The sequence below is a fragment of the Hydra viridissima genome, unplaced genomic scaffold (assembly GCF_058129835.1).
Source record: "Hydra viridissima isolate aposymbiotic clone 2 unplaced genomic scaffold, HvirCarnegie_v1 scaffold_6, whole genome shotgun sequence".
Classification (NCBI taxonomy): domain Eukaryota; kingdom Metazoa; phylum Cnidaria; class Hydrozoa; order Anthoathecata; family Hydridae; genus Hydra; species Hydra viridissima.
Genome location: NW_028324305.1, coordinates 5026634 through 5053985, shown reverse-complemented (window position 1 = coordinate 5053985; position 27352 = coordinate 5026634). Strand labels below are relative to the sequence as shown.

Sequence of the window (27352 nt, the reverse complement as noted above, 5' to 3'; positions counted from 1 at the left end):
GGTTTTAAAAATAAAGCTTTTGTAAAACACTTTTCTTTTTATGCATATCAAAGGATTTTTTTTTTTTTTTTTTTTTTTCTTTTTTTCAAAAAAAAAAAAAAAGATCTGCTTTTAAATTCTTATAACAATTATGCTTGAATTTTGTTTTGCAGCTCAAACAACAACCTATTGATATTTTGATTTAAAAATAAAGGAGATTTGTGTAATTAAAACACTCTTCAGTATGCTGCATTTATCAAGGAGTTTGGTTCTGGTATTTTTCAATTTATATTTTAGTTTTTTTAAATTTTTGTCACATTTTTATTTTAAATATTATCTATTTCTTTTTTTAGCTTTTCTAGTTTTTTCTATGATTTTAGAAAAACAAGTTATGCTACCGATCTCTGCATAAAGCAGCATTGCAGCCAGAATGGGTTGCTATTGCAAAAAAGGAGCTTAAAGGAGCAGACCCTGCAGAAAAACTAACATGGAAAACACCAGAAGTATGATTTTGTATTTTTGCAACTTGCTATTGAAATTCAAGAAATTTCATGTATTGTTGTTTTTTTAACTGTATACTTTTATGAAGCTTTAGAATTAATATATGGTTGTTATAATTATGTCAAATGTAAATGTAATATTATTTATCATGTTTTATAGTTTTATAGTTTCATAGTTAATATTGTTATAAACGTGTTTTCAGTTATATACAAGTTTTTTTTTTAAGGGTATCAATATAAAACCGGTTTACACTAAAGATGATGTTAAAGATGTTGCAGATGAAGTACCTGGTGTTTACCCATTTACACGTGGCCCTCATGCAACAATGTATACTTATAGGCCTTGGACTATTAGACAGGTATATGACTAAGTTAGTTTTCAGTTTAAAGTTTTACTGAAAAGTTGAATGGTATTTCATTGGTATTTAAAAATATTCGACCAGTGGTATTAGGATTGTGATAAAACTTTATCTCCTTTTACGTTTTAAAAAGAATTTTGATTTATCTTTAATTTTATTAAAGTATGCTGGATTCAGTACAGTAGAGGAAAGCAATCGTTTTTACAAAAAAAATATAGCTGCTGGTCAGCAAGGACTAAGTGTTGCTTTTGACTTACCTACACATAGAGGGTGAGAGATTTCTAGATGCTATCTCTTTGCATTGAATTAGCAAAAAATAATAATTTCAAACCTGAGTCCATACTTTGTTCATATGATGTCTTAAATAGCACATAACAAATTTGCATATTCCAGATATGACTCAGATAATCCTCGTGTACATGGTGATGTTGGGATGGCTGGAGTAGCTGTGGATAGTGTTAATGATATGAAGGTAAGCAAGTTTAGGTGATAAAGTTTAAAAATTTTAAAATATTTGAAACAAACACTCTTTACATTTCTTTATTAAAGTTTTTTTTTTTATATATGACAATATTTTTTTTCATCTTTGTAACTGTTTTTTTTTTTTTTTTTTTTTTTTTTTTTGCAAAGAAACTTTGTTTTATTTCTTATTCAACTTAATTGAGGTTCTTTGTCTGTTTTCTTTGAGATTTTTTGTCTGTTTTCATTACAATTTTTTATCAAAATTTGCCCTTAAAGTATTTTATCATTTTTTTCCAAATCTGTAATTAATCATAAGTAGATATTTTTAAATATTTAACTCAGTTGTTTTTTTAAGGCTCTTTTTGATGGTATTGCATTAGACAAGATGAGTGTTTCCATGACAATGAATGGAGCTGTACTACCAGTACTTGCTATGTATATTGTAGCTGCAGAAGAGCAGGTGAGTTCAAAAGAAAAATAAATAGCATCAAAAGCATTTGAGAATATTGTCTTTATATGAAATATTGAATTTATATGAAATAAATCTCACTGTATAAAAAAAATTTCATTGTATGATGAACATTTCAATGTATAATAAATTCACTGTATAAAATAAATTTCATGGTACATAAAGTTTACATTTTTATTAAATCTTAGGGAGTTTCACAGGAAAAACTTTCTGGGACAATTCAAAATGATATTTTGAAAGAATTCATGGTTCGAAACACTTATATCTATCCTCCAGAGCACTCAATGAAAATTATTGGAGATATCTTCTCATATACTGCTAAGGTATGTTGACTCATGTAGCCAATATGGTAACACGGTGAGATATAAATTTTGTGCTGCATATTTTATCTTGTGCTAAGATTTATAATCTATAAATAGCTGCATAGAGCAAATTTATTACAAATTTTTTGAAAAAAATGGCAAAGAGTCATTGATAACAATGGGGTTCTAGTTAGGAAAAATTATTTTCTCTTTAAAATATATTACAATTTCTTAGTATTACTAAAATTTTAGCACCTTTTTAAGTTTAATGTGATTATTAATTGAAGTAAGATAATTGATGTTGGTAAGCACTTCCAAAAAACTCTAGTCTCCAAAACGTTGTTTTCTTGAATGATAGTGTTTTAATTTTAGTTAATTTTTAGTTATAATTTAAAATGTTCATACTTTGTAGTATATGCCCAAATATAACAGTATTTCAATATCTGGATACCACATGCAAGAAGCAGGAGCAGATGCTGTTTTAGAAGCTGCTTTCACAATTGCAGATGGCATTGAATATTGTAAAACAGGTGATTATTGTTTATTTCAATTAGATTGTTTTTTAGTGTGTTGATTTTGTAGTAAATAAAATATGTGTATCATAATATTAATGCTATATAGAAGATATAAAAACTTTCCCATCTTTTTTCTAAGTTCAAAATTTTTCACAAGTTGTTCATCAATCAAATATTCTCATTTAAAAATTTGAATAAAAGGCAATAAAAAACATTTGTATTCGTTATTAAAATGCAATTTTAAGGTATAAGATCTGGTATGGACATTGATAGTTTTGCACCACGCCTGTCGTTTTTTTGGGGTGTTGGCATGAATTTTTATATGGAAATCGCAAAATTTCGTGCTGCTCGTAGATTATGGGCACATTTAATTAAAGAAAAATTTCATCCTAAGAGCACCAAATCTCTCTTACTCAGAACACATTCTCAAACCTCGGGATGGTCTTTAACAGAACAAGTAAAGATTTTTTTTGTTTATTTGGCTTATAATTTTTTTACACTAAAAATTATTTTACTTATTAAGATTTAAAAAAAGATGTATTTTATTTATTTTTTAGGATCCCTACAATAATATTGTGAGAACTACCATTGAAGCTATGGCAGCAGTATTTGGAGGCACTCAATCTCTTCATACAAACTCTTTTGATGAAGCCCTGGCATTACCATCAGCTTTTAGTTCAAGAATTGCAAGAAACACCCAAATTATCTTGCAAGAGGAATCAGGCATACCCAAGGTTTCATAGTCAGATAATAATAATCAAAGTTTGCTTGTATTTTTGCTGTTGCACACACATCAAGTTCAAAACAAGTGTTTAATATTACAAATTTAGTTTTTAACTGTCAGTTTTTTAGTAGTGGGAATCAAAAAAATTGAAGGTTGCTCTAAAATTGTTTTCCAACAATCAAAATAGTAGAAAGTAATTTTTTAAACAAACTATTATTGATCATATTATGATTATTATATGATGATTATTTCTAAAATTTTTCTTAAAAAAATATTACATAAATATTTTTGCACTTTAACATATTTGATACTATTCGATATTCAATAATATTAGGTATTCTATACATACATACATACATACATACATACATACATACATACATACATACATACATACATACATACATACATACATACATACATACATACATACATACATACATACATACATACATACATACATACATACATACATACATACATATATAGATACATACGTACATACATACATACATACATACATACATACATACATACATACATACATACATACATACATACATACATACATACATACATACATACATACATACATACATACATACATACATACATACATACATACATACATACATACATACATAAAAAGGGTTTTATGTATGTATGTATGTATGTATGTATGTATGTATGTATGTATGTATGTATGTATGTATGTTCCATTTAAGTGTCAGAATATTTATATGATGATTTATAACTCAATTTGATATTCTATGATATCATTTTTCTCTACAATATTCTATATTATAAAATACTGTTTAACATTCGATATTGTAAGATACTATTTGATAATATAAGATACTATTGATTACCTAATCATTTTTTCCTTTTGTTCACATTAAAAAGTTCTTTTTAGGTTGCAGACCCATGGGGTGGTTCTTATCTAATGGAAAGTCTTACCGACGAAATATATGCTGCTTCTAAGAAAATAGTTGAAGAGGTTGAATTTGTAGAAACATTTTGATTATTATTATTTAATGATAATATATGATAATTATTAGTTAACGGAGATGTCATCGTGATTGTCTGGAGGTATGTTTGATGTTGATATCGATTTCTAATTTTGATACAGTTTAGGTTGAAGAAATGGGAGGGATGGCAAAAGCTGTTGCTTCTGGAATGCCAAAGCTTCGAATTGAAGAGAGTGCAGCAAAAAGACAAGCCAGGATAGATTCAGGACAAGGTTTAAAAAAGCTATTTTTAAATTCTTGTTAAACTACCAATTAAAATGTTTTGATTACAGAGCTGATATACAAAAGTTTATCTTACATAGGAAAATAAATGTTGATTAAGATTTTATTTATTAACAATTTTCTATATAAGCATGAGCATTTATTGCATAGCTCATGTTTATATAGAAAATTGTTTAATTAGAGACAATTGTTGGTGTAAACAAATACAAGTTAGAGAAAGAAGATCCTATAGAGGTATTAGCTGTTGACAATACCAAGGTTCGATTGAGTCAAATTGAAAAGTTGAAAGTGATAAGAGCAACAAGAGATAATGCAAAAGTAAAACTTTGTTTAAATTCATGTTTTTTCTTGTTTAACAAAACAAATCTAGTAAATTTCATAAGATCTTAGAAAAAGTGTAACGTTTATTAAATTTGTTCATTAAAAAAATTTCTAATAGACAATACGCTTTTTATAATACCAAAAATTTCTACTTATTTCAGGTAGAAGATTGTTTGAATCAAATTACTGAATGTTGCAAGACTGGCAATGGTAATCTGCTAGATCTAGCTATAAAGGTGACTTTTACACTATAACATTACCTTTATAGTGATGAAGAATGTTTGAAGTTAGTAATATATTTAACACCTAATCTTCTTTATAAGTTTTCTATTTATTTTTTTAATTTTTTCAATTTCAAAATCTTTTATTTCTTGCTTTATATTCTCAAATTTACACAAAATTCTCTTTTTTTATAGGCTTCGCGAGCTCGTTGTACCGTCGGAGAGATTTCTGATGCAATGGAAAAAGTATTTAAACGTCATGTTGCGGCCGATCGTATGGTGAGTGGTGCCTACAAGAGTGAATACGGCTCTACTAGTGAAATTGAAAATGTGTTAGCTCGAGCTGCGGTAATAATTTCTCCATATTTTGTTTTTCTTCCCTAATTTCTTAATTTTATAAAAGTGGAATCTTATAATCAGATAAAAGTGTGTGTGTGTTTAGGGGGGGGGGGGTAATTAAATAAAAGAATTAAGAAAATTTTATCAAAATAAACGCCAAATTTTCTTCGTTTTTTGATATATCATATGATATACAGAGGTTTAACGATCAGTATGGGCGTCGTCCACGCATTCTTGTGGCAAAGATGGGGCAAGATGGCCATGATCGAGGTGCTAAAGTAATCGCTACTGGTTTCTCAGATCTTGGATTTGATGTCGATATAGGACCTTTGTTTCAGGTATCATTCATAATATCATTACAAGAAATAAAACAAACATGACGATAAAAAATGTAGTTTCAGAGTTAATCATGAACTACTTATTAAAAAACTAACTACTTGTATGAGATTTTTACTTTCTCGCTTGATATATTAAGTTATGAGGAATTACTTTTTAATTTGTTTAGACACCAAGAGAAGTAGCCCAACAGGCTATTGATGCTGATGTTCACGCAGTAGGTGTGAGCACTCAGGCAGCTGGTCATAAAACATTAGTTCCTGATATGGTTAAATGTTTAAAGGAGATGGGTAGAGGGTTAGTTCCTACTATTTTTAATTTTATTACTTTTTTACGGAGAGGAAAGTGTTGTAACGCCTCAAGACTGTTTTTTCATACATGATAAATATTTTACTTCAAGAGATATTGTGGTCGTCTGTGGAGGAGTTATACCACCGCAAGATTATTCGTTCTTACATGATAATGGTGTTTCCAGTATATTTGGACCAGGTATGTTTGTATATATGTATGTATGTATGTATGTATGTATGTATGTATGTATGTATGTATGTATGTATGTATGTATGTATGTATGTATGTATGTATGTATGTATGTATGTATGTTAACTCAATTTAATTTTCTTTTCTGATGGCATTACATACTAAAATAATTATTACATTTTATATTGTTACTAAATGAGCTTTGGTTTTCCCGACTTATTTGCAGCATTTCTGTTTTGACCTAACTTAATTTCTTTAACAGGTACCAGAATACCACAAGCCGCAATGAAATTGCTGGATGATATCGAAAAGAATCTCAAATCTACTTGATTCACTTTTTTGACAGAAATGACTTGAATTTAAAATCTTATTTAGAAAATCTTATTAAGAATACTTTTTAGGCGAATATTTCGACTTCAGTGGAAAACTTGTTGTCTATAAAAATATCTACTTTATAAATAATGGAAGATATGTGTATAAAAATGAAAAGGTTGTTTAGTGTATGTTACGTGTCTGTATAAGCATAAGTTTTTTAGTGAATTTGAGAAGCTTAACAAAATGAGTCCAGGATTGGACTGACTTAAAATCTTGGTAACTGAATTTTGATTGAGAACCTTGATGTTGGATATTGACCTCGTGCTCACATTAGGTCGACGTTGCAAAACTATTTCAGCGTCGAATTCGCGTTTGTGCTTCTAATGAACATTTCCACGCCATAATTGTTGAAGATAATTTACACTTTTAAAGTTTTGATCCAAATAGAATTGCTTAAGGTTGATTGAAAAAAGTGAAAGCTTTGTATATCACAAGTTAGTTATTAGAATTTTTAACAAAAACTTTCCTGGCTTGTATTATAATATGTTTCAATAGTTGACTCCAATGTGGTTCTTAAGAAGATTGATAAATCCCTTTTTTTTTTCCAACCAGTATACAAGGACCATCAGTAATAGCAGAATAGTTTGTTAAAGTAAATGTCCTGACTTTTAAATAGCTTATGAAAGCAGTAAGAATGCCTCTTATATTGATTTTATCAAAAAGAGCTGTTAACCAACGCGTCTTCTTGATAATAAATTTTTACACAAAGTTGTGCAACTTTAGTTAAGCGTCACATTGTCAAAATCTCAAGAGTAACACTATAATATCTTAGTTTAATACCGTCTTTTATATAACTTGAATTTTCAGCCAAATTAGTGATGCGCTTCTGATTGATTTACGTTATCGTCTCTTTTCGATATACAGGAATTCGTTCATTGAGCAATTTTGTAGTTACATTCAATAGATCTATTCTTTATTTCAATTGCTTAAAAAAGAATGTAAAATACTTTTATCAAAAAACTCAAATAAATACCTTCAAATTCTCTTGAAATGGGTGTTGATCAAGCGTCAAACGTTTTCTCAGGTACTGTACAAATTTTTTTTATCTGTAAAAAAATCTAGAAAAAACATGGTTTCAGTTAGCAACAAATGGGATACTGTTTGAATTGGTTACCTTTATATTACGTTTGCATTATCCATTTAAATGACCTTGCATTGGCATTTGATTTTTTCTTTCTTAACGAATAAAATCCAAATTACTATATCAGACTGAGGAGCTACCAGGAAAAAATATTTCAATACTTGCTTTTATAATCATATATAAAAATACCAAATGCTATTTTCATAACATGAATAATGACGTCATTCTTTATCCAAGTAGATAATGGGCTTTTATTCTAAATAAAAATATCTGCTAACAAGGATAATTCAGTAAAAAATGATTAGAATCGCTTGAAATTTTCAAAAAGCACTATTAATGCTACTATGTTTTGAAAGAGCAAAAAAAAGATTTCAAGAGGTAACACATTAAATTTTTTTCAAGGTGTTGATTTCTTTGTTATCAATTCTTTGTTTATTGTTGTTGATGAATTATTGGCATTTGCGTTCTTGATAACAATCTTTTCCTTTTTCTTATTCGTGAATAATTATATCTTTTTTCATAACCCATTACAAGCAAACAAACCTTTCTTAACTTGAATATATTATGGTATTTTTAGCTGAAAGATAATAAAAACTTTCGGATAAAACCCTAATATGATAATAGAATGAAGAACACATCTTTCCTTTAGGAGTTTTAAATAAAAATGTTTTTCAAAAATTTTAAGAATAACCTCTAGACTGAATAAAGGCGAATATTTAAAGGAGTATTGTAGGTTTAAAGTAGCAGTCTTGACCAGTTTTCAAGGCTAAGATATTTTTAAAAAAGCGTTGCTAAGCCCGTTGCTATGGTCTTAGAAATCTTACTCTTTTATATAAATAGCGAATTTTGCTTGAATGTAGAACATTTTGTATATTAAACGAAATTCTAAAAAAAAATCCCTAAGGGCCTCAAAAATATGTTTTTGTAATTTTCAAAATATTTCAAAAAACACCTACTTTTTCCCCTGATGCCACCTTATAATAAATCGAATTTTCTGAATTTACTAAAATAAAACTCTTTATGCATTTAAATCAGCAACTTTTTTAGTGAGACAAGTTTACAATCGTATATAAATGTTATAAAAATATGATAAACGGTTTTAATCGAAAAGCAGTTCGGCACAATGTCTTGAAGGGTTAAAACAAAATAACATTAGGAACGTAAGATATTGTAATTTTTTTTTCTAAAATCTTGTAACATTGTCTGCCTAAGATATAAATTACTTTAAACTCGACTTAATACAAATGACTGACACGTCCTTTATTATTTGCTAAAAACCGAAAAAGCAAACGCCTCTACTTATAAATAACTCTAGCATTATACGCATATTTACAGATTATTGAGAAATATTCCGGTAAATTTGATGATCCTGAGGGTGTATTGAATATTAAAAAAGTATTACCTCCTTAAACATTTTTCATACTGTGACTATTTGAAGACACTCTACACTATCTATAAATTATCGAGTAATAATACCAAAATAAATACGGTTTTTACAGCCCGCTTTCTATCGAAGCAAAATAAGTACGGTTTTTACAGCCCGCATTTTTTCTATCGGGTTGAGGCAAAAAGACTCTATTGGTTTTTAAAACTAAAATAGGAATTTTTTTTCGTCTTTAAACCAAAAAATAAATAAAAAAATTAGTCTTTTTACTTTATGTGTAAAAAATGTGTTTTGTCGTTGCAACCTTGTGACTAAACTAAGTGATGATATTGTGTGCTATTAGGTCTTCCATACGAAAAATCCACAACCAGCATTTTTATTATTTGAAGGACCTACAGGTCTGTTGCATGCATAAAACTGCCGACCCAAATTATTACCTTGCTTTTTTACGGTTCTTAGAACAGCTTTCTCTTTGTGACCGGTACACAATGGAGCAGGTGCCGGGCCTTTTAATATTTTTTTCCATTTTTCTTTATTTTCAGCTTTTTGTTTAGAGCTTTCAAACAAATTAGTCGACTCAAAGTCTACTAAGGTTAAACATGAGTTTACATCACAATTATTTGAACTAAAATTATTGACGTTGGAATAAACTACATTGGATGAGCGAGAAATATTAGATATCTCTACATCAGGAGTTTTAAAGTGTTGTAGCAAGGAAGAACTATTATTTAAAAGTTTCCTTTTTTTGTAAAAACAAGAGCTGTTCGAGCTTTCATATTTACGCTTTACAATGTTCTCCCCAGGTCCGCCATCTTTGCCGAAAAAACTTTTTATGCCGCATTGCTTTCCAAATATTTCTGGCATTAAAATAGCACATGCTTTGGGAATTAGCGGACTCGTCTTTAGTAAAAGCTCAAAGTCTGCTACCACAGGGCAATGATCAGACCCTTGTACATCTGGACGAATTACACAGTTTGTTAATTTATTACATAAATGGCGATCTGCTAATATATAGTCTATTCGTGTTCCGAAGTTCATTTCTCGTGCTCTTTTTTGCGTATTCCAACATGTATAGGCGTTTTGTTCGTTTGGATGGAAAATCCTAAAAGTATCAAAAAGAGGAATTTCGTATCCTTGCTCCATAAAACTTTTTTCTTCGTTTCCTGCAGATTTTCTCTGATCCGTTATTGAAGTAGAACACATTCCAGCATTTCCATATGTTCTATTGTCTATGATAGTGTTGAGCCATTTCCGAGCCGGATTTTCCTCAAAATCCTGAAATAACAAAAGGTTTTATAAAGATTTTAAAATTAAGAATAGGCACATCAAGGTATATATTCTAGTGAGAAAACAACATTATGTACGCATTAAAATCAAAACTGCACGCCCAGTAAACTGAAAGATACAACGTTGTTGCAAATGAGCTTAGCATTGATTTACATTAGATTGTCAGCCATTTTTAATTCTCACGCTCAATTTAGCTTTAAGAATTCATTAAACAACAAAAATATATTTTGAAATCAATTTAAATCATGCAGCTGTGGTTTTGAATTTAGAATTTACTTTAGTGTAAGAAACAAAACAAAAAAAGTTAGTAGTAGAGATATTATTGAAACAAATATTGTGGGGATGATATTATGGGAGTTCGTAAAAAGCTTGACATTTCACAGATTATAACTTCTGAGGGTATTTAAGGTGCTTTACAAGAAACTGCCGTGAGTCGGTTGTCAATTTAAACAAATTAGATGTTTCTAGGAAATATCTGGTCTGCATGATACACCATCAGATAGCTAACAGAGAAAATACTTTTTTTTTACGTGACCGCAAGCTTAAAATTTAAAACAAAAAATGCATATTAATACTTTTATGATACTATTAGCTTATGCTATATAACCTAAAGCAATATTTATCATAAAAATATAAAAAATATCATAAAAATAAATTGTTAAACTAAATCTTTCAATTCTTTTTTTTTTTTTAATTTAAAGGTAAATTCAATTTAACCATAAAATTTAAATCAATATTATATTTATTATTCCTATATTTATACATAGATGTGACTTAATATAATATTAAACAAAATATTGAAAAAATAAACCAAGATGAAGTCGTGTATGCAGTAGCATAACGCCTCATGAGCAAACTGTCTCTCTCTCAACAGTAGTGGCCACCTCGGCCTTTGGGAGATAAATGCATAAAAAAAATAAAACAAATCCTACAAATGCTTTTTTGAAGTTTGTTTTTTATTAAAATTTTAGTTCAAATTTTTTCTAAACCAAAATACCAATTTCAATATCGATTTAAACTTTAACTTTTCAGATCCATTTATAACTAAATTATATTTTAAAAATATAATTTTACAAAACAAAATAGTTGCTATTAACACAAATAATTTTACTTTACGAATTCCTAAATCCAAATATAACTTTGATGAAAAAATGATTTTCAATTACAAAAGAAAGATACAATGAAGTACAAATGGCGTCTAAAAATATGTTTGAACCATAATGTAAATATTTTTACTTTCTTCCATGCTTTTAAATGGTCAAACAACTACTTTTAGACAACAACCAAAAATTCTTCTGGGAATAAAATATTTAAATTAGTAAATGTAATTTAGGATTTAAAAACTTAAAAAAAAAATTAAAAAAAAGAAAGTAATTTTAAAAATGAATTAAAAGAGGTTTTTAAATTTCCTTTGACTCTGGACCTGACTTTAGGTTTTTATAATTTAAAACTTTATTGTGTTTTGATATTTTACATAGAGGGAAAAGCTTTTCAATGTTTTTAAAAATTACACACAACATTTTGAAAAAATCATTCTGGTAGAAATCCCAGTATATATTAGAATGCTAACTTTAACTATAATTTCCAGATCTATGAAATCTCAAAATCATGAACCATATTCCTGAAATTGAGCTTTGCTTTATGGTGGAATTACTTTAATTAATGCAAAGATAATTACAAAATAAAAAAATTATCAAGAAACTACAAGAAAAAGAGCGACAACTACTAGCACTTCAGTGTTTTCAGTATTTAACAAGTAGAGAACTTTATTTTCGACATATTAAAGTGCCCCTTACAAATCAATATAGTCCCTCTACTGCACCTCTACCCTCCCCTCCCCATAAACACCACCACTTTCTCTTTAATCACTATGGATAAATGATATCAAGGTCAGTATAATGAAAATGTGAAATATGTAACAAGTGAAGAAGTTTAGATTTTAGGCTTTAAAAAATGGGTTTATACATTTTGTAAAAGTTTTAACTCTTTTGATCTATAATTTTCTGGTTGACACACTTCAAAAACATGTAGTGGTTTCTAAATAAAGCGTATTAAGATTAATAATTACTATCATAATGATGTTTTGAAAAAATTATTAACAATTAAAATTAACTGTTAATAATTTTTTCAAAACATCAATATAAAATAAGCGTATTTAATAAAGACTTTTTTGGCATGTTAACTACATAGAAATGCTTTGAAAAGCAGTGAGGCAACAAAGTGGCAGATTATAGGTATGAAGGATGGCTCCAGGATCAGCAACAGAGAAATAGTAAGTAGATTGTTAATATCTGAGAAATGCATCAGAACTGCTCTGATAACATTTAAAATGACCTGTCATCCATACAGGACCCGGAAGGTAAAAAAAAAAACAACTACGAATTAATTCTATTTTATTAATAGAAGTAGGGTTATGTAATATCTTTTAAAATCATATCAACCAACAGACCTACATAGAGACACTAGAGAACTGCATGGTTCCACTAGCAGACATGCTGATAAAAAGAATGGTGGCAGTTTCAAAAAGATTTCACTCTCGTCTTGCTTAGTCAAAACTTGGATGGAAGAGAATGAAATAAAGTTAATGTTCTGGCCACATTTGATCATCAGATTTGAATCTAACTGAATTTACTTGGGTTTGAATGGAAAAATAAATAGTCAAGGTCCGAATAAGTTCTATTGTTAAAAAATGCAACAATCTTGTTAAATCGATCACATTTTGAAAAAATAGTTGTATACTTTAATATAACATTTGTACAAGGCTTATTTAAGAAAAATTACTATTGAAATTTAAAAAAAGTTAGATCAATATTTTGTTTAATATTTATTTTAAAGCACTTTAAATAACCTTTAAACAAAAAAAGTCTTGATCCATTTTTTTTGTGTGTGTGTTTATTCCACTGTATATCTGTTGTAATTTCAAATATATCCATGTGATATATCAAAATGGAAAAACAAAGACATCCTTGATTTTAAAAGTAAGCAATGTTCTTCATTTTGTTTAAAAATGGCCAATTAGTGAGACGAACCCATCCACTAATTATCATGAATAAGCATTAATTTACTGAAAACACTGTTTGCTGCCATGTTTGGCGTATGTTATTACCCACAAATTATCACTAGACTTAAAACCCTGTAGCTTATGACTCAGCCAATTAGAACATTGACTAAGAAAGGGAAGAAGAGAGAACAGAGAAGGAAAAGAAAAAAAAAAGCAGAATTGAGAGAAAAATGTAGTCCAGTAAATTCAATTATTTTATCTGTAAATCTCCTGAATTGAAAATTGATTTAAAAATCATTTACCTCGACTATCATGTGTATTCTGTATATTCAACCGTTAAAGGAAAATACAGCAACTAGTAAATAAAAATCTAACCTCGCATGGATCACATGAGTCTATTCTCTTGTGAGAAACATTTAAGTCTCCAACAACAATTACATTCCTAAAAAAAAAGACAATTCTGAGATAATTATATTGACCAATAAGGGGATCTAATTGAGAGCGTAGACTTATAAATTGTAGATAAGAGCGAGAACATAGATTTAGAGGGAGAACATAGAATTGACAACCTCAAAAATTGCTGGCGTATTTTCAAAAACCTACAGCTTGATTGAGTTGCATAAAATAACAGACGATTACAAAAATTCTAGTAGACATCTTTATAAAAATTTAAAGAACGAAGAGATTTCTTGAAACACTATGCCAACATAATCCGACGTGATGAGAACGAATATGGACACTGGAAGGGGTAGTGGTTTTCCGATTTAAATCTTGGTAGGGATCAGCATTCAGCTTTTCCAAAAAAAAAAGAAAATTTGCAGAAATGAATTCAAATTTATCATGGTTTAATCAATCGTATCAAAAGCTTCAAGCAAAATATTGCATCCTCAACAACAAGCCCAATTTCCTTGTGGCAAATGCCACTCACTAGCAAAAAGTACAGAGCCAAGTTTTTGAAAAAAACATAAGTCCATACTATACAGGTAGACTGCTGCCGCACTTAAGTTTTTGAAAAGAAAATGTAACATTTTTTCAAAATATTGTGAAAAACCTTATTTTCTCCTGAGATCTCAAATAAAAAACTCGAATAATAGAAGGAGATTATTATGGTACAAACAAATACAGCACAATAATTACTAAAAAACTATAATGATAATACAGTATCAAATAATATTTTGCATACTTTATTTCGTGACAAGTAATCTACTTAACCTTTGAGTTCCATAATTTTTCTGACGATTGACTTAAAAAGTCTTGTTAGCTGTTTGTTCTTAACTTTTTCTGCAAATCATAAAATTGTCAGGTACACTGAGAATCAAACTGCCTTCTTCAGTGCTGTTTTGATCAACATGAGCATTGATTAACTGATATTAGCTGAAAGTGTTAGAGTTTCTCAGGGTGCAACTTTTTATAGACTGAGAATAGGATTTTAGAAGTCATAAAATGGCAAATCAACAATTTTGATTTCATATTCAACATTTTGAATTCAAAACTTGCTTTTGAATTCCAATGTCTTTATCCTTTACAGAGATATTAAGAAACATCATCTGCTTTTACCATATTTGAAAGAAACATTCATAAACACTCCACATCAAATTTCTAATACCTGTTTACCTAAATTTAAAAACAAAAAAAATACCTGACCTTTTTTCTTTGATTAATGAATGTACTCTCATTTGCAAAAGCCTGTAAAAGTTCATCTTGTAACAGTATCTTTCTTCATCTTCCACATCTGCACGAGGACAGTAAACATTAATGATGCACAGACGTTCCCCATCAGGTGTTTCATGTTCAGTTATCATGCAGCGACCTGAAGCAAAAAGTACCACCTCTTCCTGAGAACTAAAGGTTCTCTGAATATTTTGAATAAATGTGTAAATTTCTCACCTTCAGAATCTAACGAACGTATAACCTCTTCAGGGAGGTCTGGAGGGTTGTTATAGAAACCAATTGTCTGCTCCATTTTGTCAGTAAACAATCCTGTTAGACCTTCTTCAGCACCAATTGGACAGAATTGTTTTTTACAAAAAGTCGCAACACCTGAAAAGATATATTCTGGATTATTCAGTCATTTTTGTTCATTACCAAATAGGTACTTAACAAACAAAAATGGTTTAATAAGTCAGAATGTATCTTTCAGAGTGTATCATAGGTAATATTTTCATTGACTGAAAAAAGTAAGTTAAAAATAAAGCTATTATACAAATTAATATAAAAAAATTCTAACTACAAAAGAAATTAATAAAATTCAAATAGGAAAAAATACCTGAGTAACCAGATTTCCGCTTTGAAAAACTAAAGAAAGCAAGATAGCCTTCCACATTTGCTAAGTTATCTGTCAATAAGTTTCCTGCAAAAAAAAAGAAACCATTAATAACCATTTTTAGACTTTTTTAGATTTAAAAAAAAGAATACTGTCCTAAAAGTTACTATAAAATTTAAAGTGCTTTTAGGAGGGTGATAAATTCAACTTACTTGTGATTTTTGTTTCTTGCAAGCATATTACATCTGCCTCTAAAGAATCAAGTAGGTCTTTTAATGACTGGTTTCTACTTGTAGCCCGAATGCCATTTATATTCCATGTCACTATCTTCATTATGCTCAAGAATGATGAAAACTATTTAACTGAATTTTACCATTCTGAGTTTATGATTTTTTGAGTGCAAGAAAACAGATCATCGTCTTACATTGTGGTGTTATTTAATTTAACACTGTAAAGTAAATTGATAATTTGTTAATGTCATGAATAATTTAGGGAATTTCATGGCTAAGTTTTGTTTCAACTAAAATAAAATTCATCAGCCATTTTTAGTAAGAAAAGAACAAAAATGAGCTATCGGAAAATACTTTAAATGTGAATCGAAATTAAAAGAGAGCAATCTTTTTAGCAAAAGAAATCAAACACAAATGCATTGTTTTGCAATAGTCCTTTAGAAACCCAACAAAAAAAATTTAAGCATAAAAACAAAAAACTCCACTAATTTAAGTTTCCTTATAAATCTTTATATCACAAATACAATAAAGTTAACTGTGAAATAATTCCCATTTAATTATCTTACTATAAATATATTTTTCGAAAAAAACTTTAATCTCTTCTAAAATCCAAAAACTCATTACTTAATTTCAACAAAATTAGGATCTTTTTCAACTTTCCACTTTGCTAGCTTTGCATACCTTTTCAATAAACTATACCAGTAATCACTAATGTCAGACATACGCAGATGATTAGTAATAAAATTGTGACCTCTGGAATAAAAATGTTAAAACATAGAGTTATTAAAATATCTCAATCTTTCAAGTATGAAAAACTCAAACTTTAATAATTGTAACAACTTTACCTTATTGCAATATCTTTGACAAGATCATTATTTTCATTAAAAAACTGTAACAGGTCTCTACATAAAAAACATGAAATCTAAAACACTAAACAATATGTTAAAAATAATATACAACAACAACAACAACAACAACAACAACAACAACAACAACAACAATAATAATGATAGTATAATAATAATAATAATAATAATAATAATAATAATAATAATAATAATAATAATAATAATAATAATAATAATAATAATAATAATAATAATAATAATAATAATAATAATAATAATATATATATATATACTATCATGTATATAGTAATATATATTTATAATAAATCTAAATACAAAATATGAAATACACATAAAAAAAAGTTTTACTTTCAGTATACACTATTTCCACTTTAAAATTTAATTACCTCACTTCACTCAAACTTTTGGAAACTGGAACATAGTGAACCCATGGTTTCATGGCAGGGTAAAAAAACTCAATCCATTCATCACCCACATGCAAAACCAAAGATTTGCAGAGGAATAGAAATTTATATCGAAAACTAGCAGCAACACCACGGAAGTTGAACAAATACCTAAATAATTTTGATGTAAGTTTTAAATGAAAAAATATTTTGATTGCAATTGAAACTTGAAGTTAAAATATACATTTAATTCATCTAAAATAACAGAAGCAAGTTAATAAAACTTTAAAAAAAAAAGAAAAAAAATAACTAACTTGTATCGGCAATGTTCTTCTAAAGTAACTTCTTTAGCAGGCAGAGCATTGAGAGTATCCTTATAAAAAACAAATAATTTATTAATTTTTGTTTTCATAAGTATAAAATGTGTTTGCATGATATATAAATTTCCTTACTTCATTTGACTTCCAAGCTTGGTTTTTTGTGTATTGTGCATCAACTAGCAATGGTTGTTCTCGTGACAAAAGAATTAAAGGATCTCGCTCATCACTTGTTCTATGATTTTAAAATATCTTATACACATGAAATATCTAAGAGTACACATGCACAGATGTTATGTATGTGCTTAAACTCGCATATGCGTGTGTTTATGTATGAATGTATTTACTTAAAATTCCTCTGGAAATACATACCTAGATCCTCTAAAGAAAGCTCGCTCCAATTTCTTACCCCATGGCCACAGCTCAGCTTCTCTGTTAAAAACAACACACAATATTGCCACAAAATCAAGGGACATTAGAAAAAAATTTAGATTATATTAGGTTAGGCCATGAAGCTAAAAGTATATATATATGTATATATATATATATATATATATATATATATATATATATATATATATATATATATATATATATATATAAAACGAATAAACAACAACTATATATGGTATTTAAAGTTTCATGCCTTACGGCATCATCAGCCATGAAATACAAATCAAAAATATATAAAAAATATATAAAAAAATATATTATATATAAATATATATATAAATATATATAAATATAAATATATATATATAAATATATATATATATATATATATATATATATATATATATATATATATATATATATATATATATATATATATATATATATATATATATATATATATATATATATATATAGTTTAACTATAAAGTTAAACAATCTAAAAAAACCTCCTTTAGTGAATCCATACTTTGCTAGTGTTTGAATAAATAGATCCCATCTCCCAATACCACTAGGATATGGGCCAATTGCAGGGCCACCTTCCCAAAATGACCATGCTGGATACAAAATATCATAAGCACCATTTATCTAGGAATTATGTGCTCAATTTTATTTATCGGTTAAGTATAATTGTTAACACTATACTTTCAGAACATTCAATTGCTGACAGGTTTAATATACATCAAAATTTGTTAAATTTAAACACACAAACCTCTTTGCTAAAAGAGAAAACAGGAGCTGGAGTTGAATACTTATGTACCTATAACAGCAACAACAAAATTAGAGTTTAGTTAAATCTTGACACATGCAATACCTTTATTTGATGCTACAGGTTTAGAATTTGCTGATTCATCTATTAATGTGTAAGTTATAGGGAAGGATAATAATAAAAATATTATGGCAAATGAGATTAATTACATTTACATAATGTTCAAGATGAAAAAGTTTTTTAAATAGAATAGTTTCAACTTTATTATAAAATTCAAAACAAACTTCATTTCATAATCTATCAAGGGGGAATAACTTTTTTTTTTTTTTAATGACTCATTTTTTCCCCTGTGATCTTCATGTTCCAAAAATAATTCAAAACTTTTCTTTTGCTTTAAACCCTTAACATTTACCACTAAGGTTTTGAAATGGTTACCATTTTAAAATTAATTTACACTGAAGCATAAAATTTGTGAAATACATTATACAAGTCAGAATTATATGTAAGAATTTCAGCTGGCCTTTCACTTTTATTAACAAAAAATATCTAACAACTAAAGTTATTATTGCTATCATACTGAAAAGAATTGACATAGACAAGACACCACATTATAATCATAAACACAAAAATCATTTTTATAAGTAGTTACCTTTGGCCAATCATGAGAATTTATAATTAGTTCCATATCAGGAAGCTGTTTGATCAGTTTCAGAATAAAATGCTCATTTCCTTTACATCTAAAAATTCAGATGTAGGAATTAAATATAATTTTATAGGTCAATAGTTTAAATATAGCTGTTGGAAACATCAAAAATAAATTTAAAAAATTATATAAATAGTTTAAAAAAAAAGTTAAAAATAGTTACTACATGAATAGTATACATTTCATTAAGTTAATAATTACCAAAATTTTATAAGTTAAGTGAACAAATTCAGTTAAACTCAACCTGGATGGGAAAACACATGTTTTTTGTCTATATAGAGTATGATTTATGATTTTGTAATGCTCTCCTAAGCTTTTTCCATTAAGAAAATCTGATTCATGAATACCTCCTCGATCAACCCAAAATCGAAAGTCAGATCGTCTTTGCAATAGAAAACAGTCATCAGTTTTACATGGCTTGTATGCTGACACAGCATCTTTAATGAGGTTTATATACTTACCCCATTTACCTGTTAACAATAAGTATCTATTGAAATTATAGTAAATAAATATCCATTGAAATAAAATCAATTACAATTAACATCTGAAATAAAGTAAAAAGCTTGAAATAAAAATTGTTTGAAAACTAAACAAAAAAAAACTGAATTCAATTATTCTGTATGAAACACAGGCAAAAACATTAATAAAATGTAAAGCAAAAAAAATGCCATGTTAATATATGGTTTGTTAAAAATTTAAATTAGAGCAACATTGAAACAGCACCATTTACATGAAAGTTTTTATGCATATTTCTTTCATCATCTATTTTAACATCACCACTGGTACAATCCTCATTTTTGCTACAGAAACTGCTCTGTGTATTTATTACATGAGTAATCATGAAATAGACTACCAGGTGTAGCATCAACATAACTATATAATAGAAAATCAAGAAATAATGAATATGGACTATAAAGTTACATTAATCATTAAATTTTGATTATTTTAATTAGCATTACTATTTTTATATTATATATCAATATTATTATATTATAAATATTATCATTATAATTTTTATTTTCATTATTATTACTATAAATATAATAATAATAATAATAATAATAATAATAATAATAATAATAATAATTATTATTATTATTATTATTATTATTATTATTAGTATTATTATTATCATTATTATTATTATTATTTCTTATTATCATCATCATCATCATCATTATCATTACTATTATTGATATTATTTATACTATTATTTATTACTTTTATTATTACCATCAAGCTACAACTTCATAAACATGAAGAAAAAAAATTCTGGTATACTTCTTTTTCAGTTTTTTTGATATTGTCAAAAAGGAACAGTTTTATTAACAGGTCCAGATGTTTGTATGATAATATAAAAAAGTAAGTCTTTGATCTTTTTTTTTTTTTTTTAGTTATCTTTTTTTTATATACTGCTGGAAAATTGTTTTAATGCTCAAACAACTTTTTTGTTTTTGTAAATAATCTTTTTAAAAAGTATTAAAAAGATACTTTTTAAAACCTACATTTAAAAAATTTTTTTTGCTTAAAGGTTGCTTAAAAACGCAATGTCTCTGAGTTTACGATTGCATATTTAGAAAACTTGTACTGTTGTTCTTTAGATTTACTACTTAAAAATATCATTAGGGGTTACTGTATTATTGCAATCTGGTTCCTTTTTTTAAAATTTAGATTATAAAAGTTTTTTGAAATGAAGAAAATTGATATTTATTTTTTGTTATTATTTTTTAATCAATGCAGGGAATTCGGCGCTACTCGACTTTCTCGCCCCCCCCCCTCCCCTAATTTTATGATTGATTCTGATAGAGAATTTTATGCTGATTAAGAATCGTATAAAAACATGGGTCTCAAAATCAATGGAAAGTGCTCTAATCTGAAGTTAAAAGTACAAAATTATACGACAAATCCCTAATATTCGCCATCTTGAGTAAACTTAAGTTACGGTTTATTTTGTTCTCAAAAGCAAAACATTGCCAGCCTGGTTTTTATTATAAAAAAATGTATTTATGGATTATTGTAGGCGCGAAAGTTCTTTCGAGTGTAATTAGATATACAAACGAATATAAAACATCTTACTCTTGTGAAACATGTAATTCTTTCTTGAAAATTTTTGTATTTATAAAAGAATTTAAGACTATCTTTTTTAATAAAAATTTGCTTTATTATTAAGTAAAAAGTAATAGTAAAGATGAACTTTCATTGAATAATAAAAATGGAATTCTTTATTCTTTTTTGCAAAAAATTTTCTTAATGAAATTGTGTAGCTATGAAAATAGCCTTTTTTAATTAGGAAGATCCTAGGCAATGGGGATATTGCGTTTGTTGGTTTTTGAGGAGCTATGACATGTTGATAGATGAAGAAACACAATAATTATTCTGAAACATTCGTGTTTGTATGACAGACATAATGAAAATAAATCTTTACGGGGGGTAACTTGAAGTCTTAAAAATAAAGTCTATAGTTTTAAATATATATACTTTGCAAATAAACAATTTTAATTGTTTTAAAATTTATTTTAGTATATAATCAATAACAGAAATTTTCAACTTATTGCATAAAAACTTTAAAAGATATTCTAGACAACTAAGTAAGAGCCCTAGTAAAAGCATATTGGCGTGATAATTTAAACGCGAATGAATTCTCACGTTCTATTATTCGAAGTCATTATAACAAAATAAAAACCAGATCGTGAATACTTTAAAATGATAACTTTTAAACAAAAAAAATCACTATTCAAGATGGCGAATATTAGGGATTTGTCGTATAATTTTGTACTTTCAACTTCAGAGTAGAGCACTTCCATTGATTTTGAGACCCATGTTTTTATACGATTCTTAATCAGCATAAAATTCTCTATCAGAATCAATCATAAAATTAGGGGGGGGGGGGGGAGAAAGTCGAGTAGCGCCGAGAATTCTTCTCATGTTTGACATTTCAAAACTAACGTTTCCATTTTATATTGTAGACTAAGTGAACCTGGTTTTTACTGTCACCATGAAAATTCGTTTAGCAAGTAATTAGTAAAAATAATAGATAAGGAAATGAAAGAGTTCGATGACGGTATGGGGCTTTTTCCAGCCCCATACCATCGAACTTCCTCCGTGTTTAGTTGTTACCATAAAATTCGTTGGGTCAAGGGCTATGCCTGGGGCCTATGTTATAAACCAAATTACGTACCTAATTGACGCTCATGTCTGTAAATTCCTATTTCTACATAATAAAACTCAAAATACGGACAAAATATTCGTAGCACGGACAAATCCTCGTGTCACAGACAAATGTTTGTACAAGAAATGTTATTAACAATGAAATTATTGGTAACACGATTATTTGTCCTTGCAACAAAAACTTGAAACATTCTGCAACATTGAATTGGGTTATTTTCTCTTTATTTTTGGATTTCCTCCCTCAAAAATGGTCAAATACCAATTTTCAGCCAATATATTTCACTATAAAGTAAATTATTCAGGAAAATGTACCAATAAAATATCCATGATGGAGAACACGGACCCAAAAAATTGCATTTTCAGTCTAAAGTTCAAAATAACATCTCTTTGTAATGATTCAAAATGCCAAAACTGTCTTTTAAATAATGATGGTTTAACATCTCTTCTTTTATCTGAAAAACATTCAAGCTCATGAGAGTTGGGCAGCTCTAGGAATTAGTGAAAGTGTAACCCATGGTAAAAAAAACAACAGAAATTTTGTCTTTGCCAATTTAAAATCAAAAAAGACTGTCAAAAGATGTTATTTGTGTTATTTTCTTTACATATTTGGATTCAGCACCTCCAAAAATTGTTAGGTACTGCTTTCAGCTGCTTTTTTCTATAGAATTTGAATTGTTTAAAAAAAGGTGATGCTATAAAATCTATCATGGCAGACGTGGACACCTATCAAATTAGTTAAAAGTTTTCTCCAAACATTTAAAAAAAACCTTAAAAAATTTCTTTATATGTAATAAGAGATGTAACAATACACAAGTAATCAGTAACTTTGAAAGAAAATCAACATTTTCTTTCCTTAATACTTTTCTTAGATAACAACCCACATTAATTTATAATTGAGTTTATCTTGCATTTAAATGTTTTTAAATCAACCGGCTTCGCGAAGCTACAAGAATATTAATCAAAGTTGAGTAATATCTGCGTGTTACTAACAAAAAAAAAAAAAGTTTTTAAGTAGCTTTCACACTTCAACTCTGAAGTTTGCTTCTATCTAGCTACGCCAATGAACTCTGGATCCACCCTCTTTTACCATGACTAAAATGATTGAAGCCATCAATATTGTCACGAAAAATCGTAATCAGACGTATTTTGTCTTTAGATTTAAAAAGTTGCAAACATTTAAGATAATTTTTATTGCAAAGTTATAAAATGCGATGTTTCGTTTCGTTTATCGAAAATTATTATTTGATCATTTGACGTCAAACTAGCGTAATGAAATATTTTTAGGCGGAAATAAGTTTTATCTACATTAAGCGAATTTATGCTTTAATCTAACTTTCCCAAAAAAGCCTTCTAGAATCAGAAATTGCAAATAAAAATTAGAATTACGTTCCTTTAAGCTAATACTATATTCGTGGTGATGATAAAACACTGCCTAATTATAGTATTTTAAACTCGTTTTATATTTTGCTAATCGCGCCAAATTTAATGTTATCTACGTTATGATTTTAATGCAATCTTGTAACATTTATAAAAATGTTCCTTAAAAACAATGCTATTTTATTATTACTTTTTGAGAAATTTGTTTTTAAAATGGCGAAGTAAGTCCCAGAAATTAAAGTTTTAACTGAAAATAGAAAAAAAAAAAAAAAAGAATTTTTTATCAAAAAACAAAAAACAATTATTTATTTGACACGGTCATCAAATAAATAGTTTTTCTGTAAAATTATGACGAGATCGTCTTTTTTACAGTGCCTTGAAAACTTTTGTAAAAACTCACAATCAACTTGTTAAGGCCGGAAGGCTTTAACAAATGTATTCTAGGGATAGTAGAATGGTAACAATTGTATATTCAAATAATTTTTTATGAAAGACCACTATTTATCTTTGCGTTTTATTAATGAATTACTAATTGTAAAGACTTGTTTGTAACTTCTTTATTAACACGAAATATTTGATATTGATTGATTATTGATTTATCATTAACGAAGACCCCACCACACATTTATCCTTAACGATTATTGAACATGCTATAGCTGAAAAAGTGCACTGTTTAAAAGTTCAAGGTAACTGGAATGTTGCAGCCGTGAGCCATTAAGAAATCCATGTTTGTAAACAAACTTTAAGAAGTTTGGCTTCAGGGTTCGTCAGAGATAATTTATGTTAAAGGGTAGGATTTATTGCAGGGATAAGGCTAATAAATTACTCAAAATATCTAAACGGCACGAAGAATGGGATGGAGAAGGAAAAATAAAAAAAGTTGTTTGAAACCATTACTACAGAAAATTCTAAAACTTAAAATACCTAACTTTACTTCAATAACAAGTCCAATAACATCTTCTAATTGTTATTATAGCACAGGAAAAGTACTTAGATCAATATTTTGTGAACCACTAATCGGATTTCACTGGATACCTAAATGGTAGCTGGTATCATCTGCAACTTCTCATTAACCGTTTTTAATAAATGCAAGGACCGTCTACAAAATTATCAGAACGCAGAAAAATAAAACGGTAAAGAATGTGACGCAGACTGATTTCCAATTTGAATCAAAAGAAGTAGGAGTAGTTAAAAACTTCAAAGAAATTAAAAACTTGTAAAGATAAAAAATTGTAAAGTTAAAAGAGAAATATAAAAAAGCAAAATCATATTTGTCTTTATAACTTAAAATTTAAGTTAAATAAAAACTTAAAAATGACGCTGCGCTACAATTACGTAAATATATATTTGCGTAATTGCTACACAGCGTATTAAAGAAGCGGAAATAAAAAAAAAAAATTTTATTGTAGAAAGGTTTTTAATGCTGTTATATCAGACTTTTTTAAAAATAAAGTGTGGGATAAAATGACAATTTGACTTTAACTTAATACATAAAATTCTTTAGTAATAAATGTGGTGATCCGATAAAACAATCCTGACATAAACAGAAAGTGATATTTAATTATACAATTATACTTAATTATACAATCATTCGTTAAAAATAAAAAAACATGGATTATAAAATTGCAATAAAAACGATCATTGGCGTGTTTTTTTCTTTATTTTATACCAAAAACCAAGAAAAACAACAAAATCAAAAGATTATGTGTAATTATGCCAGATAATAAAGGTATTAACTTCATACGACAAAAAACAAATTATTTTAGACGTCCTTTAATCCCAGTAAATATTGGACGTCCTTAGACGTCAGGTGGACGTCTATGGATTTCTTGGACGTCCATTGACATCCACCGGACGTCTAAGGACGCCAAATGTTTACTGGGATTGTACTTAGTTAAGAACTAGTTTATTAACAAGCATGTTCTATCAATTTTAATTAATAAACAATGTCCTAAAGTGAACAGTCTGCATAAAGTTATTACAGAGCATTAAAAAAAAAATTAAGACATATTAGCCATTGTAACTTTTAATAAAAATGACTTAGTAAAATGTGTTATAAAATGAAATAGGATAGGTCGATAAAATGAAATAGGATACGTCGATAAAATAAAATAGGATACGTCGATAGGAACAAGTTCATTTAGAAAATTAATTGTTTTAAAGATCAGATTATTTTATCAGTTAATTTTTAAAAAACGAAATCTTAGTTAATATGTATCATTTAAATATTTAAAATATTTTGTACTAAACCCTCGAAGTTATTTCAATACCGGGGTGACATCCATCCATCCATCCATCCATCCATCCATCCATCCATCCATACATACATACATACATACATACATACATACATACATACATACATACATACATACATACATACATACATACATACATACATACATATAAAAATTGAAAAAGCTTTACTCTGGAGAATGTTGCGCTACTCTAACATATACTATAAAGTTTTGAATGCTTAAATCAAAATGTCTTTTTAACACAGAATAAACAAAAAAAAAAAAAGGACTGCATTCAAGTCTATTATTTTTAATTTTCAAGGAAACAGTAAGGTAAAAGTTATAAGAAACTACTGCAGAATATTACCAAAACTGCACTATTTACACTTTTATCTTGACTTTTTTTGCCCAAATCTCTGTAGTGATAATGAGGAACATAAAGAAATTTTCACCAGGGCAACCAGGTAATTGAGAAGCGCTAACAAATTAGACTTGATGAAACCATATTGAGTACCAATATCTGAAGTTTGGATTGTTAGAGATGTTTCCACTGACAAATGTCAAAAACGATCCATTAACATTTCTGAAGTTTTGAAATTATATCATGGTGATATATAAACTTATGTTTTGGCATGGAAATTTAAACAAAAATTCAATGTAAATAAAAATATAAAAATTGACATTGAAATGTTAAAATTTCAAACAAAACCGAACTTTCATAAAAGTTAGTTACCTAGTGTTATCCACTCTTTTAACCTTTTATTGTCTACGGGATCCATATGGATACCATCACTTTATATAAAAAAAACAACAAATATCTACATTGCAATTTACTGTTTTTGTTGTTGTTATGCAAAGTACCATTGTAAGTTCTATCCCGTGTTACTTTTCCAAAAGCTACTGCATTGTCTTTCGTTATAACATCATCATCAGATTTTCTTGTAAGTGTAATTGATGGTATTCTTATGGATCCCGTGGACAATAAAGTGTTAAACGGATACAATTTGCGCCAATACCTTTTTAGTCAGAGTATTAACCGGGAAAACAAGTTTTCGTTTTAATGAGCAAAAAAAGTTTTTCCGGTGAACGTTTAAATCTGGTTGACGTTTCACAGTTTTTGGAAACAATGTTTGAAACTGCTAAAAAGAATTTTTCTTCCATCAATAAAATGCTTATTGAAAGTTTTTCTTAGATCTTTCTGCTGATTGGATAAAGCTATTTCTCTTTATATTACCTTCTTTTAGAATAAAATAAAATA

The 27352-nt window shown here is 27.8% G+C and overlaps 3 protein-coding genes across 9 annotated transcripts; 1 reads left to right on the top strand and 2 right to left on the bottom strand.

The window, feature by feature from the left end:
• The first annotated feature begins 121 nt into the window (after positions 1-121).
• LOC145190706 (methylmalonyl-CoA mutase, mitochondrial-like) lies at positions 122-6740 on the top strand. Of its 2 annotated transcripts, none has more exons than XR_016453105.1 (19): positions 122-253; positions 360-482; positions 707-838; positions 1002-1108; positions 1232-1310; positions 1656-1760; positions 1958-2092; positions 2484-2601; positions 2832-3043; positions 3144-3320; positions 4224-4307; positions 4440-4550; positions 4742-4878; positions 5043-5117; positions 5298-5450; positions 5639-5779; positions 5947-6074; positions 6178-6266; positions 6520-6740. XR_016453105.1 is itself a non-coding variant. In XM_090089594.1 (19 exons), the coding sequence occupies exons 1-19, from the start codon at positions 224-226 to the stop codon at positions 6585-6587; spliced, it is 2199 nt and encodes a 732-aa protein (XP_089945720.1). In that variant the 5' UTR covers positions 122-223; the 3' UTR covers positions 6588-6740. The 2 variants fall into 2 exon arrangements, 1 of the variants encoding a protein (XP_089945720.1); XM_090089594.1 differs by having other exon boundaries at positions 4445-4550.
• A 2555-nt stretch (positions 6741-9295) lies between these two features.
• LOC145190301 (DNA-(apurinic or apyrimidinic site) endonuclease 2-like) lies at positions 9296-16113 on the bottom strand. 2 transcript variants are annotated; one of them, XM_090090767.1, is made up of 7 exons: positions 16022-16098; positions 15861-15899; positions 15652-15735; positions 15273-15425; positions 15030-15195; positions 13761-13827; positions 9296-10372 (listed from the first exon to the last, which is right to left on the bottom strand). In XM_090090767.1, the coding sequence occupies exons 4-7, from the start codon at positions 15346-15348 to the stop codon at positions 9437-9439; spliced, it is 1245 nt and encodes a 414-aa protein (XP_089946893.1). In that variant the 5' UTR covers positions 15349-15425; positions 15652-15735; positions 15861-15899; positions 16022-16098; the 3' UTR covers positions 9296-9436. The 2 variants fall into 2 exon arrangements, with proteins under 2 accessions (XP_089946893.1, XP_089946892.1); XM_090090766.1 differs by having other exon boundaries at positions 15861-16113.
• Positions 16114-16358: 245 nt separating this feature from the next.
• LOC145190481 (O-glucosyltransferase rumi homolog) lies at positions 16359-20726 on the bottom strand. Of its 5 annotated transcripts, none has more exons than XM_090090771.1 (12): positions 20546-20726; positions 20043-20185; positions 19557-19782; positions 19259-19346; positions 18613-18660; positions 18370-18488; positions 17820-17879; positions 17583-17682; positions 17445-17503; positions 17134-17301; positions 16724-16780; positions 16359-16631 (listed from the first exon to the last, which is right to left on the bottom strand). In XM_090090771.1, exons 4-12 carry the CDS (start codon positions 19292-19294, stop codon positions 16499-16501), a joined length of 780 nt encoding a protein of 259 aa, XP_089946897.1. In that variant the 5' UTR covers positions 19295-19346; positions 19557-19782; positions 20043-20185; positions 20546-20726; the 3' UTR covers positions 16359-16498. The 5 variants fall into 5 exon arrangements, 4 of the variants coding, with proteins under 4 accessions (XP_089946897.1, XP_089946895.1, XP_089946896.1 ...); XM_090090769.1 differs by having other exon boundaries at positions 20036-20185; positions 20594-20704; XM_090090770.1 differs by having other exon boundaries at positions 20036-20185; positions 20546-20565.
• Positions 20727-27352: the final 6626 nt, after the last annotated feature.